This window comes from Mixophyes fleayi, chromosome 2 (assembly GCF_038048845.1).
Source record: "Mixophyes fleayi isolate aMixFle1 chromosome 2, aMixFle1.hap1, whole genome shotgun sequence".
NCBI classification, from domain to species: Eukaryota; Metazoa; Chordata; class Amphibia; order Anura; family Limnodynastidae; genus Mixophyes; species Mixophyes fleayi.
The window spans coordinates 196,832,318-196,849,114 of NC_134403.1; the positions used below are offsets into that span (position 1 = coordinate 196,832,318).

The 16,797-nt window shown below is 40.0% G+C and overlaps 1 protein-coding gene across 3 annotated transcripts in view; it reads left to right on the forward strand.

The window, feature by feature from the left end:
- Positions 1 to 15,151, forward strand: part of YPEL2 (yippee like 2) — a 60,791-nt gene extending 45,640 nt beyond the window's left edge. For all 3 annotated transcript variants that reach the window (XM_075195290.1, XM_075195288.1, XM_075195289.1), the window contains 3 exons: positions 8,575 to 8,618; positions 10,713 to 10,821; positions 11,408 to 15,151. In XM_075195290.1, the coding sequence (XP_075051391.1) occupies positions 8,575 to 8,618; positions 10,713 to 10,821; positions 11,408 to 11,497 (243 nt within the window). In that variant the 3' untranslated portion in view covers positions 11,498 to 15,151. The remainder of the gene's footprint in view (positions 1 to 8,574; positions 8,619 to 10,712; positions 10,822 to 11,407) is intronic.
- Positions 15,152 to 16,797: the final 1,646 nt, after the last annotated feature.

Sequence of the window (16,797 nt, forward strand, 5' to 3'; positions counted from 1 at the left end):
ACGTGTCAGAATTCCACCAAACAAGTATCTGGACTGCGTAGTGGGGTGGCCCCGGTACCCAATTTGATACCGGGGCCACAATAAAATAAATACACCCTCCACGTGTCAGAATTCCACCAAACAAGTATCTGGACTGCGTAGTGGGGTGGCCCCGGTACCCAATTTGATACCGGGGCCACAATAAAATAAATACACCCTCCACGTGTCAGAATTCCACCAAACAAGTATCTGGACTGCGTAGTGGGGTGGCCCCGGTACCCAATTTGATACCGGGGCCACAATAAAATAAATACACCCTCCACGTGTCAGAATTCCACCAAACAAGTATCTGGACTGCGTAGTGGGGTGGCCCCGGTACCCAATTTGATACCGGGGCCACAATAAAATAAATACACCCTCCACGTGTCAGAATTCCACCAAACAAGTATCTGGACTGCGTAGTGGGGTGGCCCCGGTACCCAACTTGATACCGGGGCCACAATACCTCCTCCAAACATGCTACAGACAATTCGTCATTGAGATCCCATCAAGTATGTTAAAGACAGACTGGGTCCAAGTGTTATTAGTTGACTTTGTAAAGAAAAAAACTGTCCCTGTTGCACATAGTCGTGCAATGAAGACTTACTTTTTCATTTAAAGGCACGATCTTTCAAGTGTAGTGTTTGTAAGTCTAAGTCATATTATACTTTTGGTAAAATTGGTTTTTTTTGTTCCTCTTTATGTTAATTAATTAGTAATAGAATTAAAGTAGGAAATAGAATTAAATAGAATTAAAGTAGGAAATAGAGTGGTATAGAGTTGTAGTGTGGTATAGATAGAGTGGTCCACACAATATAATAATAAAACCCTCAACTGGTCTGAATTCCACCAAACAAGTATCTTGACTGCGTAGTGTGGTGGCCCCGGTACACAATTTGGTACCGAGGCCACAATATAATTAAAAAACCCTCCATGTGTCGGAATTCCACCAAACAAGTATCTGGACTGCATAGTGGGGTGGCCCCGGTACCCAATTTGATACCGGGGCCACAATACCTCCTCCAAACATGCTCCAGACAATTCGTCATTGACAGACCCCAGACAGACAGGGTCGTAGTGTTATTGTTTGACTTTGTAAACCCAAAAAAATGTCCCTGTTGCACTTGCACATAGTCGTGCAATGAAGACTGACTTTTTCATTTAAAGGCACGATCTTTAAAGTGTCAGAAAGAGAGAGAAGACACAGGAGAGGAGAGTTGTAGCTGGGGACCTGGGGTGGAAGCTCCCAGGCTCCCCCAGCATTGCCTGGAAGTCTGAGCGTGGTGACTGAGCCAGGGCAAGGAATGTGTGCCCTGGATGAGGGGGAGAACTCCATGCCACTATAGTGAACCCAAGAGAGAGGGGGACACTGCACATGGAAGAGGCCCTGGAGTGAGGGCTGCTACAAGAGGCATGGTAGCTGTAGTGTCAGATCCTGAGGCTGAGAGTACACAGAGTGACGTGTCAGAGCACAGGAGACATTATCCCCGCAGAGGAGGGATGAGCTGCAGTTGAGAGGTCTGTTGTTGAAATAGGACATGCACACTTTAACAAACCAATCATTTCAGCGACAGGGCCTACCAAACAACTTTGACTGAAATGATTGGTTTGTTTGGGCCCCCACACCAAAAAAGCTATTCATCTCTCCCTGTACAGACTAAACAGGCTCTACTGAGGCAAGATGTCGTCCTCATCCTCAACCTCTGATTCCTCTCCCCCTACAGTGTGTACTTCCTCCTCATCACACATTATCAATTCGTCCCCGCTGGACTCCACAACCACAGGTCCCTCTGTAGTATCTGGAGGGCAGTGCTGTACTTCATTGAGGAATTGATTATTCATTTTTATAAACATCATTTTTTCAACGTTGTGAGGAAGCAACCTCCTTCGCCGCTCACTGACCAGGTTCCCCGCTGCACTAAAAACTCTTTCCGAGTACACACTGGAGGGGGGACAACTCAGGTAAAATAGAGCCAGTTTGTACAGGGGCTTCCAAACTGCCTTTTTTTCCTGCCAGTAACAATATGGACTGTCTGACATGTCTACTTGGATGGTGTCAGCAAAGTAATCCTCCACAATTTTTTCAATTGTGACAGCATCCAATGCAGCGAGAGTAGACATGTCTGCAATGGTTGGCAGGTCCTTCAGTCCGGACCAGATGTTATCAGCATCCCCGCCAGTGCCTCTTTTGGGAAAACTGAGCTTTTTCCTCGCAGCCATAGATGTGGAAGAAAATGAGGGTGGAGCTGTTGGCATGTCACGGTCCTCTTCAGAGGACAATCTCCTGACCAGCAGGTCTTTGCACCGCTGTAGATTTGTGTCCGCCGGAAACAGAGACACAACATACGCTTTAAACCGAGGATCGAGCACGGTGGCCAGAATGTATTCCTCTGACTTTAAAAGAGTGACCACCCTCGGATCCTGGCAAAGCGTACGAAGGGCTACATCCACAAGAGCTACATGCTTGCTGTAATCGCAATGGCTTACCAGCTCCTCCCTCACTTTCTCCAGCTGCTTCTGCAACAGCCTGATCAGGGGAATGACCTGACTCAAGCTGGCAGTGTCGGAACTGACTTCTCGTGTGGCAAGTTCAAATGGCTGCAGAACCTTGCACAACACGGAAATCAGTCTCCACTGCGCTTGACTCAGGCGCATCCCCACTCCTTTGCCTATGTCGTAGGTGGCTGTGTAGGCCTGAATGGCCTTTTGCTGCTCCTCCATCCTCTGCAGCATATAGAGGGTGGAGTTCCAGCGCGTCACAACCTCTTGTTTGAGGTGATGGCAGGGCAGGTTCAAGCTTTTTTGATGTGCCTCTAGTCTGCGGTAGGCACTGGCTGAATGCCGAAAGTGTCCAGCAATTTTGCGGGCCACCGCAAGCATCTCCTGCACACCCCTGTCACTCTTGAGGTAATGCTGCACCACCAAATTAATGGTGTGGGCAAAACATGGGACGTGCTGGAAATTGCCCATATTTAATGCCCGCACAATGTTACTGGCATTGTCTGACACCACAAATCCCCATGAGAGTCTAAGTGGGGTAAGCCACTGGGAGATAATTTCCCTCATTTTCTCTAATATGTTGTCAGCGTTGTGCCTCTTATTAAAGCCTGTAATGCACAATGTTGCCTGCCTTTGCATGAGCAGCCATTTTGTAGATGCTGCTACTGATGCAGCTGTTGCTGTTGCTGCGGAAGGGGATGCATCTACCCAGTGGGCTGTCACAGTCATATAGTCCTTCGTTTGCCCAGAACCACTTGTCCACATGTCCGTGGTTAAGTGGACAGTGGGTACAACCGCATTTTTAAGAGCACTGAGGACACTTGATCGTACTTCTCTGTACATTTTTGGTATCGCCTGCCTAGTGAAGTGGAATCTCGAGGGGATTTGGTACCGGGGACACAATACCTCCATCAACCCTCTAAATCCCACTCCACTGATGGCGGACACCGGGCGCACGTCTAACACCAACATTGCAGTTACAGCCGCAGTTATACGCTTTGCAATAGGGTGACTACTATCGTATTTGGTGGTCATGGCAAACGACTGTTGGACGGTCAATTGTTTGGTGAAAGACTTAGCGGTCTTACGACTTCCCCTCTGGGAAGATGACCGACTAACAGCAGCAACAGCAGCAGTGGCAGTAGTAGGCGTACCGCTGCAGGATTCCTCGGATGAATCCCGTATTGAGGAGGACTCAGTCTGGCTGGTGACTTGGGCTGCAGGACTGAATCTGATGGAGATTGTGGAGGAAGTTGACGAGGAGGGTGTTGCTGGTGTGTATCCAACTGGACCACGGGATTTAGGTGTCCCTGTACCGATGAGGGTCCTAGCCCCAGTTCCTGAACTAACCACTGAACTATGAAGGTTATTCAGGTGACGTATAAGGGAGGATGTTCCTAGGTGGGCAAGATCCTTACCCCTGCTTATTTGAGCTTTACATAAGCTACATATTGCCATACATTGGTTGTCTGGATTTGGATAAAAATAACTCCAGACCGAAGAGGTGCATTTTTTGGTCTTCTGACCAGGCATGACGATGGGCTTTTTCATCCCATGGACATCAGCTGTTTCCCCCCCTGGTGCCTCATTTACAATAACCACATCACCATCCTCATCATCAAGTTCCTCCACAGCGCCAGCTACATCATCAATAGCCTCCTGCCGAGCCACCTCTTCCCGTACAGTGATGGGAAGGTCAGGCTTGACAACCACCAACACCCTTGGACTCGCCTTGGGGATTTGTGATAATTTCTCTTTAGAAGGCAGAGTTGTTTGCTGTTTTGTTGCTGACAGCATAACTCTCTTCAATTTTTTGTAGGGGGGGGGAGGAGGAGGAGGGCTAAGATCCGTGGGTGAAGCTGAACCACTAGTCATGAACACGGGCCAGGGCCTAAGCCGTTCCTTGCCACTCCGTGTCGTAAATGGCATATTGGCAACTTTACGTTTCTCCTCAGATGATTTTAAGTTTCTCTTTTTGCTACTTTTTCTTAACTTGGGCTTTTTGGATTTTACATGCCCGGTACTACGAGATTGGGCATCGGGCTTGGAAGACGACGTTGATGGCATTTCATCGTCTATGTCATAACTAGTGGCAGCAGCTTCAGCATTAGGAGGAAGTGGGTCTTGATCTTTCCCTACTTTATCCTCCAAATTTTTGGTCTCCATTATATGTAGCACAAGATACTGCAGAATGTGTGAACTTGGTAATATTGCAGTACCAATGGACTTATACTGCTGGATTGGTTTTGCAAATTTGGTTATAATTATTATATTTTTTTTTTTTTTTTTTAATTTTTTATTTTTTTTAACTTTTTTTTTATTTTTAAAAAACTTGGGAATAGTGGGGAAATAACTATGCCCTTAGAAGCACAGAGCACAGGACACAGCACCACTGGACTGAACAGGACACGGCACAGGACCCAGCAGCACTACGGAACTCAGCAGGACAGAGCACAGGACACAGCACCACTGGACTGATACTGCAGAATGTGTGAACTTGGTAATATTGCAGTACCAATGGACTTATAATGCTGGATTGGTTTTGCAAATTTGGTTATAATTATTATATATTTATTTTTTTTTTAATTTTTTATTATTTTTTACTTTTTTTTTATTTTTTAAAAACTTGGGAATAGTGGGGAAATAACTATGCCCTTAGAAGCACAGAGCACAGGACACAGCACCACTGGACTGAACAGGACACGGCACAGGACCCAGCAGCACTACGGAACTCAGCAGGACAGAGCACAGGACACAGCACCACTGGACTGATACTGCAGAATGTGTGAACTTGGTAATATTGCAGTACCAATGGACTTATAATGCTGGATTGGTTTTGCAAATTTGGTTATAATTATTATTTTTTTTTTTTTTTTTAATTTTTTATTATTTTTTACTTTTTTTTTATTTTTTAAAAACTTGGGAATAGTGGGGAAATAACTATGCCCTTAGAAGCACAGAGCACAGGACACAGCACCACTGGACTGAACAGGACACGGCACAGGACCCAGCAGCACTACGGAACTCAGCAGGACAGAGCACAGGACACAGCACCACTGGACTGATACTGCAGAATGTGTGAACTTGGTAATATTGCAGTACCAATGGACTTATAATGCTGGATTGGTTTTGCAAATTTGGTTATAATTATTATATATTTTTTTTTTTTTAAATTTTTTATTATTTTTTACTTTTTTTTTATTTTTTAAAAACTTGGGAATAGTGGGGAAATAACTATGCCCTTAGAAGCACAGAGCACAGGACACAGCACCACTGGACTGAACAGGACACAGCACAGGACCCAGCAGCACCACTGACCTCAGAAGGACAGAGCACAGCACACAGCACCACTGGACTGATACTGCAGAACACAGCACAGCACAGCACAGCACAGCACTAAACAGCACAGAACTAAACAGCACAGAACTAAACAGCACAGAACTAAACAGCACAGAACTAAACAGCACAGAGGACCACCTAACACACCCTCCCTCTACCCTGATCAATGCCCGAGTGAAGATGGCGGCGACTAGCGGGGAATTTATAGGATCCGAGTATCGCGAGATCCGACAACGGGATTATGAGTCAGAGCCTCAGTTTCACTTTTGAATTTGGCGCCAATACCCGGATTTCAGAAATCCGAGCGCGCTCATCCCTAGAGCATATGCCTCAGATTACCTGATATGTGATTGCCTTGTATAATGTGCTTATAGATTTGTGTGTACACATACTATATATATCGCTCAGGAAATTACATTTGATATGGTTTATACTTATGCTGTGTCTTTTGTTGTGCACAATATATTAGATAGGTGCCCAAACAATGTACTACAGAGTATATTACATTGTTATTGCATACTGTGTGCATGCATCTTTCTTTTGAGTTTTGTGTACTATGTAATTACGATTACATATTTAATATTCCTATTAAATATTTTTTGGTTTATTTGTTTTAGATGCCTGCCTACCGCCAACATTCCCAAATGGAACATTGGTGCAAATTAGGTCACACTCCAATCATCCCAATACCCATCCATCTTCATAGCTCAACCTGAAAATTAGCTTCATTTCCTGAAAATTGCATTTGTGAGCACATGCATTCTACACAATGTACACTGAGCACTTTTGCACTTCATTACTGTGTACACATTTCACATATCTTGTCTTTGGGTGCTATGTACTGTCTATACTATGTTGCTTTCCAGTGTAAACACAAACACCACATATTTGCTATCTGTTTTTATGGCTATCTGGTGTCTTTGAGTACATTACATGGGTTCCTATCTATGTGGTGCAAAATTTGTTTTAGGACCAGCAGTAAGTACCTTGCATGCACACAACTGCCCCCCCCCCCCCCCCCCCCCAGGTATTTTCAGCAGCCTTGTATTTTATTATTGTATTATTATGTTCCTACCTGTACATATTTTAATAGTCCAGTGCATGGCTACAGTTGCCTAGAATTCCATATCAGGGTGTTTTAAATTAAGAAGACAGAGCTAATGTGTTGTGTTTTAGTACTGCAGAAGTCCCGGCATTAGCTTTTTTTTTTGCCAGACAGAGTAGTTGTAGACTTGCAAGACACAATAACTTTGTAAATATGCATAAACAGATAATATGAAAATGCTGGTGAAAGGGAAATGTAGAATCCCCCTGTGTAAATCATGACTTCACTCTTGTTATTTTGTTCTATGCACTGCTGGTTTACTCTTTGTGAACATACATTGTGTCTACTGGTGTTTAGTGTATGTTTCTGTTTATATAGTTTTGTTTGGTTTATAGCTCTATTTTATAAGCCCAATACACAGGAATTAAAATCAGGCGTTCAACATGCATTTTAAAATCATGCTGAACCTCCTTTATTGCTGATAGTCAAAAAATGATATAACTGAAAGGGCCTGTACACACACGCAAACGTTGCTTTGCTTCACACCAAGTGCCTGCAGGTGTGTAACATTTAATTGAGGGGCCATTAGCAAAACTTAGGAGGTGATTTTGGTCGTGTTCTGCACTTGTGAGTATGTGTGGATGCTGACACATGCACAGTGAAGCATGAGCCAGACAGGGACATGATCAGAAAAGCGTTTCAGGCCCACAACATCCATTGCCCCACCCCTTTCTCTCACCCTGCCACCACACACATTTTCTATGGCACTGCTCAAAAGTGAAACTACTATAGTTAAATGGAGTACAGCTGCTACAATTCCCACCAACTGGTTCGGGCTGCGTAGCAACTGCACCTCCTACAATTACGGTAGTTCTGCCTTTGGTTGTATGTAGCTTTAACACTTAGGGGGAAATTCATTTGGGCTGTGCATTTTTAAAGTTTATACGGTAACAATATCTGCTCTTTCTCGTACTTCTTTCTACGGGGCGAGAGCAAAAATTAGGAATATTTCTGCAATATTTTTCTTTGGAACTGAATCTCCCCCTTGGTATGTAGCATGTTATACACTTTAATCACTCTGTTAAAAATTAGGACATTGTACAAGGTTTTGTTTTTGCTTTCAACAAGCTTTTTTTATTTATTTTTTGGGTTTTTTTCATTGCTCTTGTGCACTGGGTAAAAAATAAAAAAAATTAAATGACAAAACCACAAAAAGCCAATTCGATAGGTAAACCTTTTGTACAAGTGCATTATTCTCCAAAGAAATCAAACATGTTTGCATATTTTGGTTTATTTGTTTTACATGGCAAGCACATTAATGTATTTTATTTGTTAAGACAACTAGATTCCACTGTCCTTTTACATTTTGCTCCTTTCTGTCTCTTGGTTGGCTCATTTAAACTGCAAATAAAAAAAGAAGAGGTAAAGAGCAGTGTGATGAGAAGAGCGGTCTCCTTTGATATTCTAATTATAGACCTTCTGTTACTTTCCAACAATCTAAAGCAAAACAATAGGGATCTTCCCACAGGGGATTTGACAGTAACCACATTACTATTACTACAACTAATGCAGAAGTAAAAAAAAGGAACAAGAAAAAGCAGTTATTGTTACAAAAATAAGTTCATAACAGAACAAGAAATACATTTGTAATTTGTATTTTCTTTGTTTTACAGTCATTTCAAGGAAGTCAAGGTCGAGCTTATCTATTCAATTCTGTGTGAGTATTTCTTTTAGTGCAATATTTCTTGGACTGCTTTTAGAATGCCAAGTAGAACCTGTACATTTGTTCTCTGAATATTTGTTCATTCATTTTCCACTGGAGTGAAACTTTTCTATTTATAGCTGTAAACTGTATAAAAATGTTCTAATTGTATTTGGTTAGCAGCAATTATTTGACCTAGGAATCTATCACTAAAAAGTGAGGTTGTTCCACTATAAACTTGTGAAAGCTTGTTCCAAGTTCCCACTGGGTCTCATTTCAAGTCTGAACGCAACTTGCATGTAAGTTTTAAAAAAGAGAACGGAACATGTGCGTAGTTCCACCCGTATTCAAATCCAAGTAGGTCTCAAGATACATTTCCATTTAAATCTGGGTAAATCATACTTGCGGTACGTAGACACACAAAAGTCTAAATTACAATGTGAGGTCCCATCAGGATGCATAAAAAAATTGTTATATAAAATACAAGAACTCTTAAATTCTATAAGTTATCATACTGTTTTTTTTAAATCAATTTTTTTTACATTAAATACATAAATAAGGATGCTTTAATATCTATTAACAAGCACGCAATCTTTAAATTTTCCAGGTATGGAAAAGCTGGGTTGGTTTATGTAATTTACTTTTTTACTTTTATATAATTCTCAGAAGTCCAACGTTTCTGTTAGTGACAATAAAATGTCTTTCCTGTTAATGGCTAAAGAGATGTAATTTTTTTTTTTTACCTTAGTCTACATTATGTTCAATATCTGTACCGCCAGGGTAACAATCAGTGGGTTCCTCTCCTGGAATAGCCACCGTTACCTGATAGATGATGCCAGATCATGCCAAGCAGACAGGCCTGGATTTTTTTGCCCTGATATCCCATTGTTCTGTGTCCTCCCAGTGTGTGGATACCTGAGTTATTGTTAGCACCTACCCCCTGGTGAATAGTGTAAAAAGCAGGCCGAAACTTTAGCCACTACCATTCGCTAATTAACCATGATTAAGCAATTATGCACCTTTCTACATGCAGGAAAACACAACATAAAAGTGCAGCGTTCCCTAGACTAATAAACATGGGCATTGAAGCACCCCATATGTTATTATGGGCCTGAATCTCGCCAGATCTCTTGTGCCTACGAGCTGTACAGCAGCTGCATGGGCGCTGCCAGGACTGTTGTGACACCCCTGGCCGGACTTATTGTTGGTGATAGAATTCCTGGTCTTCCTCCTGCAGGAGGAGGAACCAGAAACAACACGCTATCTCCAGTGTTAGTACCTGCTGTTCCTGCACCCAGAAGTGACAACACAATGCAACAGTATGGAAATCAATTCCTCGGTCGTGTCTTTAATATAGCAGGTGTCACTTCCACATTCTGCACACATAGAAATCTAAATACCATTGAAAGATCTAGTCCTCTGAAATAGTATGGGCCAGTGGCTGCTATCAAGGAGGGTAAGAATCACAGTGGTGGAGTTCCCACTGGAGCTCCACAACAAGAGGAAACAAGGGTTTTCTGAAGTAGGGTATCAATTCACATTCTTTTAAAGCACATATGTTTTTTTGAATAAAAATTAATTAATGCTAAAAAGGCTACAAGGCTTGTATTTGCTCTAATTTCAAGGCCTAGTCCCAGATTCTGTAGAAACTGTAAGGTTGCCTTCTAAAATTGTGTACTACACTAGATGCAATTCTCAGTATTTTGCTTTTATTCTAAATTATGTTTAATGAAGTATGGGTATTCTAATTTCACATAATGCCCATATTAAATGATCATGTCATACTGGGGTTAGTAGTAGTGGCCAAAATATCTATATATATATATATAATTCCGTATGTGTCAACGTACCCAATTGAAATTTCTGCATAAAATATATAGTGACTCTGATTTGACCATTCCCGATGATGATGGTACACTCAGTTTCCAGCAGATCACACTCCTTTTGGCTGCTGAAATTTGGGACTGTCCCGGAAAAATGTGTTCTGTTGACAGGTATGCATTCAGTGCTAAAGGCTGCCCATTCTGATGACATTTTTTTTCTTGCAGTGCAGTATGCATTGCTTGTTTTGCATTGTTTTTTTAAAAATAATTTTTTGTCTCAACACAGTGTTAATGTTGGTTGTGGGCCTGCAGAAGAGCGTGTGTTACTTACGGGACTCCACGCTGTAGCAGACATTTACTGTGAAAATTGCAAAACCACATTGGGCTGGAAATATGTAAGTATGTAATAGCGTTGCAACTAAATAATGTGACTCTGTTGTAAATATCTCTGAGACTATGACAGGCTTTTCTAAATATCAAAAGTGATTGCCTAGTAAATTGGTAGAAAGAGCAGCTATCAAAACATCTCATTTTAGTTTATTTAGTTATTGTTGTATATATTTGCTGACTTGGAAAATGTTTATTATTAACATGAACCTGTAATCCTAATATTGATGTATTTTTAAATATCATATAAGAAGTTATTTATTCTTCATGAATGCATACATTATGGATAATGGTAGTTTCCTTCCCCCAGCTAAAGCGCAGAAATTATGTGAGGCAGGAGACCATCTACGCTTATCACTCTGCTATGGCATTGCTGATACCATAACAGAATGATAAATGTAGTATTAATTCTTAGGGCCAAGTTGAATCAGTCACTAGGCAAACATTGTAATATACATTTATAAATGAGAGTCACTATTACTATATTGTAAGTAATATTGCAATACTAAAAGATGTAAATGGAATATAAAATGTACACATTACACATGGTCTGTACTCCATATTAGTAACCCTGTTTTTCTCTGTTTACGCTAGGAACATGCTTTTGAAAGCAGCCAGAAGTATAAAGAAGGAAAATACATCATTGAATTAGCTCACATGATCAAGGATAATGGCTGGGATTGAACAGAACATCCAACTGAACGTGTTCTCCTTGGAATGAGCGAGTAACTGAGTGCTTGGTTTCATATGATTCAGAGGCTGTACCGCATGGAACATCCTCTCACCCTTAATCCATCATTCTTGGTGAATGGCCTCTAAATTTCTGACACTCTGTCTCTTTGCTTTGTATCCCTTTTGTGAGTTGCCCTTGGCCTTATGCTCTTTTGTAGAGTTGGCTAAAGAAAAGCATCAGGAGCCTCATAGCCCAGTCACTTCTTTTACTGTTAGAGTTGATTTAAAGCTGTGTGTAACAAGTGTAAAGAAAGTGGCACACTGTGGGTCGTGTTGTAGAGCAGGAAGGAGGTGTAGTCAATGAATAGAGGAAGGAACATATGATGATGTCCTGTTTCCTACCAGAGAAACACCTCACTGCTTTCTTTTTGGAGGATGTCTGGGATTAACTTGAGCAAAGTAGCTTAAAAGCTAACAAACAAACCAAAAAACGATTAGAAATATGCGTAAGCTGGGCCGTCCTCCCTGTTTAGCTCTGGTGCTGTACTTGGTACTACTGCTCCCGAAAATCAGTTGATATAGTACAATGATGTAGTCATGGTGTTCATGATTATATGTCCCTTGGCCTGTCTACCTTAAAAAAAAAAAAAAATACAGGACTTTGTCAGGAAAATAGAATTTTCCGTATACCGTTGGTTTCCCATTGTATTTTGCACATCATAGCAAATGTATAGACCATGAACAGTCAAGATTACATTTGCTTTCTATATGCTGGCACTGTTGCTGAAAGCTGAACAGAGTCCTGGATGCTATAATGTAGGTGTTGGGCAGGGAGTACCAAGTTTGGCAGTGCTTGTTCTCCGTGGAGCTGTGAGGAAGAAGGACATCTAGTGACAACAATATGTTTTCATCTGTTATGGTAGTATGCCATAGGAGAAGGTTTTATGCCAGTGTGTAATAGATTATTAATGAGGAAGTATGAAAATGTGGAGAAAATAATGCAAATCACATCTTTAAATTGAAAGTAATTGACAATATGGGATAAAAAGGAATCCTTTTCAATACTTTTTGTAATAAGCATACAATTTGTATTTCACAATTTTGTTTCTAAAAGCCAAAATTAGGATGGTTAGTTGTTGATGTTCTGCGACTTTTCCAGAATGGCTTGTCATGGTACAGACATCTGAAAAGTTTTTTTCTTTTTCCAGTAACTGTGTGCAATGAGATTGATCTTTAAGGCCAGAATGGAACCGCAAACTATTGGTGGCTAGGGAGATCATATTTTGGGGGGTGAGATATTGACTTTCCTCTCTTTACAAATAGGAAAGGTGGAGGGAAGCACACAGTGTTAGGACAACCAATACTGTGTATATATGCTGCATTGTTTCCCAATCAAATGTTTGTTTTACTATGTAGCATTGGAGTGGAGGAGGACATGGTAAACTGTCCATACCATTGTTTTCCGGCAATTTATATCCCCCAAAAAGAAAGCTTTTAGGACAATCATCCCTGGTCCCAGTTTATGGCTATAAGTTTTTTGTTTTTTTTTGTTTGTTTTTGTTTAAATCCTTTTGATTGCAAATTCATTCTTCTATATTTCAGTTAGATGTACTTTTGAAATAGAAAGCAAGTTTAAAAGGCAAACCAAAGCATTAATTTTTCATTTTGTTATACACTAGCTGTCAGTGTAACAGACATGGACTTATTAAGAAAGTGCTTTTTTTATTGCTTTCTTTTTTGTAGCATAGTATTTACATCTCTTCAACTGAATGAAGATACACTTGTGCAGAATGTATACATTTCAGTGTTTGATGAACCTTGAGCTTTACTGTAGTGTCATAACTTCATTCCCCACTAAAATACTGCTATCTATTCTGTGCTGATATCAGTTGTTGCAGCCCCGAGGCGTACATGGGTTTTGACAAATCCTCACCATTCTAAATGGACATATTGCACATAAGTATACCCCTTTCACTTGTAGCATTCATATACGGTAATGAATATCAGACACCTTACCTCTTATCTCTATTTCTGATCATCTGGTATTGTTTTGTAACTTGCATGTCTTGACAAATCACAAATGCGTTGAGACAGTTAAGTGAATTTCTGTAGTCTGAGGCTATGTAGAATAAGAAATGTGAAAAGGGTTTATGGTAATTTATCCAATCAAACTATTTTAACAAGATATTGTTTTGGTGAATGCTACTACAATCCTCATCAACAGTGTTGTCACCTCTTCATTAATGGTCACAAAGATTGTCACTTTGGAGCTGTTTTAACAGTCTAAGGAGCATATTCAATTGTTGGCGTTTCCCGCGGCGTTAAAAAGATTACCGTTATTACGGTAATTCTAAGTCGGATTTCAGCTCCCTGAAATCCAGCGTTAAAGGTACCGTAATAATGGTAATTACGTGCCCTATTACCATAATGACTGTAATAGTGCGCACGCCGCGTTACTTTTCCGAGTAACGCCACCAATTGAATATGCCCCTAAACATAGATCAGGACATCTAAAACACAAGCATCACTCTTACCTTAATTTCCACTGCACATTTGTCAAAACATAGCGCAGTGTTCGGTAGTGCCAATCAGTTTCTTCACTAATGGCAAAGGACACTTCCCATCCTTATTATTTTCCAAAGAGATGCTGATATTGGTCAAAAAGCTGAAATGGCTAATTATAAAATGTTATTTGTTGTATCGCTGGCTCCAGTCTGCATCATGTACAGAGCATTTCTGATTTCTTAAAGAATGTAAGACAATATTTTTGCCCTCCCCATCCTTCCTATTCCAGAGTTAAGCAAAATAGTGAAACTCTACTCCCCATTTTAAAGAAAGATATTATTACAAATGTGGAATTAGCTTTTATCAAGCACAATTTAATTCTGCTTGCTCTAAAATAATAATTAAGCTAATCACACATGTGGGACAGGGATAATGAAATAATAGCAAATACATCATCCAGAACAATGTGAATTCAGCACTAAATGTAAGTTATTGTCTATGAGCACACTCATGTTTACATAATTTTCTTGTGCTTGTAAATGTAACACAAAGCCATCCTGTTGCCTGATGCAAATTGTTCTGGACTATATACATTTGTTAATCTAAACATGCTATGAACTGCATACCTATAGCTTTAGCTAACACGGTTTCCTGAGGAGTGGGTAATGTAAATTAAATTACTGGTTTCAAAAAAATTACTGCCTTGAGTGTATTCTACTCTGTTCAGTGCAAGTGTTGGAAAGCTTCACCATTTTATTCATGCTCAACAGTAACACAATCTAATAGAACAATGAAAAACTGACAAATGAAAGCCACGTATTAATGGTTTTGTTTTTAAAGTGGACAAGTGGCCTACATACATTGGATGCAGCCATTTTCTGGTCCTAACCAATATCCATGAGGCATGGTGGTATAGACTATGACTAAAAAATGTTCAGGGTGAATTCATATGTTGTTCTCTCATTTGCATTGATTCAGTCCAAAAAAAGGCTGCATCCACCGTATACAGAGTACATATACACTTATTTGAGTTAAGTGAGAGATGAATCATTATAAACATACATGAAAATGGAGCAATGAAATAAACTAATAATAATTCTAAAATAACTCCGGTTTTTACAAAATATATACTTAACACACATTTTCCTCTCAACAGTGAAACCTAGACAAAGCCACATTGGTGTACAATCTGTAATTCTGTAGAATCCATGTGATATCTGCTTTACAGCAAACTGACAAACACAGAGTTACTTTGTAACATTCTTGCATGTCATACACATTCATTTAACAACCACTAACAGTGTTGCCCTGTTTAACACAAATGTCTGTCTCTAGACATACTGTTTTACAGAAACATTTCTTTGCTTTTCTAGCATGGGAATGGGGAGGGGGGTCTAAGCTACATTAATATTTTCCTGACCTTATGTACAATAGTATCTCCCTAACATTAAACCTTGCTACTTTCACGCTGCTCTGAGGTCTATCTTATCTCTGTTTTGTTGGCCCACACATATTTAATGATAACGCTATATTAAATTAGAACTTTTATCCATTATTTTTTAAATCAAAAGCAGGATTTAAGATCCATGCCAAAACAACAGTGAATCAGTATCATAAGGACATAAGGAGGGCCAGACGTGTCACATCATACACACTGCAGCACCAAAGACATTTCCAATCATATTGGGACCTTCTTAATGATTCAAGGCACTTGGCTAAGTTGTGGCCAGACAGAGATTCTTGTTGATCGCTGAAAACTAGATTTTAGACGTGACTAATGTTTTCCATAATTACAAATTATTCATCAAGCCTGATTTGTTTTTGTGTATGCATTGTACTTGGTATTGTGATATTGGATGTGACTGTATTGCTGCGACCATAGAAAATAGAACTTAATTACATGCTGATAGACTGAAATTAAAAATTACATTCAGTAGCCAAACATTGTTTCTGAATAGTAGTTGCCAAAATTCAGTAACTGATTTTCACATTTGCTGCCAGTTGGAAAATTGTAGTGGTTAGCATCTGATAACAGGTAATTGTAATGCTTGAGTTGTGTGAGACCTGTCTTCAAACACAAACATCTTGAAAGGATTATCCATTGAGTTGCTATACAAATAAAACAGTACTTCAAGTACTTAAAGATTATGAAGCCTCTCCCTAATTCATTATAAGGGCTGTAAGTGCTTATCAACCTTTATGGGGCCTTCCATGGGCACCAATATCCTGTCCTTCAGGAGCACTAGTAAAACATATGTAGAAAAGTAGGGGAGATGTGAAAGAAAATTAATTTTCTTTCCACTTGAGTGGGTTTTCCAACCATTTGCACTGGTAAAATTGTTGTTAGGGCAATTGCAGCATTGACTACCTTATATGGGGCATGTAAAGGACATGTTTAAAAGACTGCTGAACTTCATGTCTAGTTCATTTAGCTTATCACAAGCTGAAATCAGCCAGTGTATCTTCCCATAGGTGTTCTGAAGTTTGACCTTTAAGCCACATCACATTTGTGTTGCATTCACCACATTCAGAGCTTAAAATAATGAATCCTGTACTAAAACTGAAAGTCCTAACAACTTTTACCAGAGCTATTAATACCTATATGCCCATGGCCAGAAGTTTTAGGGGGAAACAATAGCATATATACAAAAGCTGGATTGGAGGTTTCTACTCTCTACTAGAAAGTTATTTTGATTTTAAACGTGTTTTTTGATGTGGCCCATAATAGAGAATTAATAAGTCAGGATAAAGTTGCCCTATAGACAATTGTAGTTTTGCTAAGGCATAACCTCATTAGGAGAGGCAGA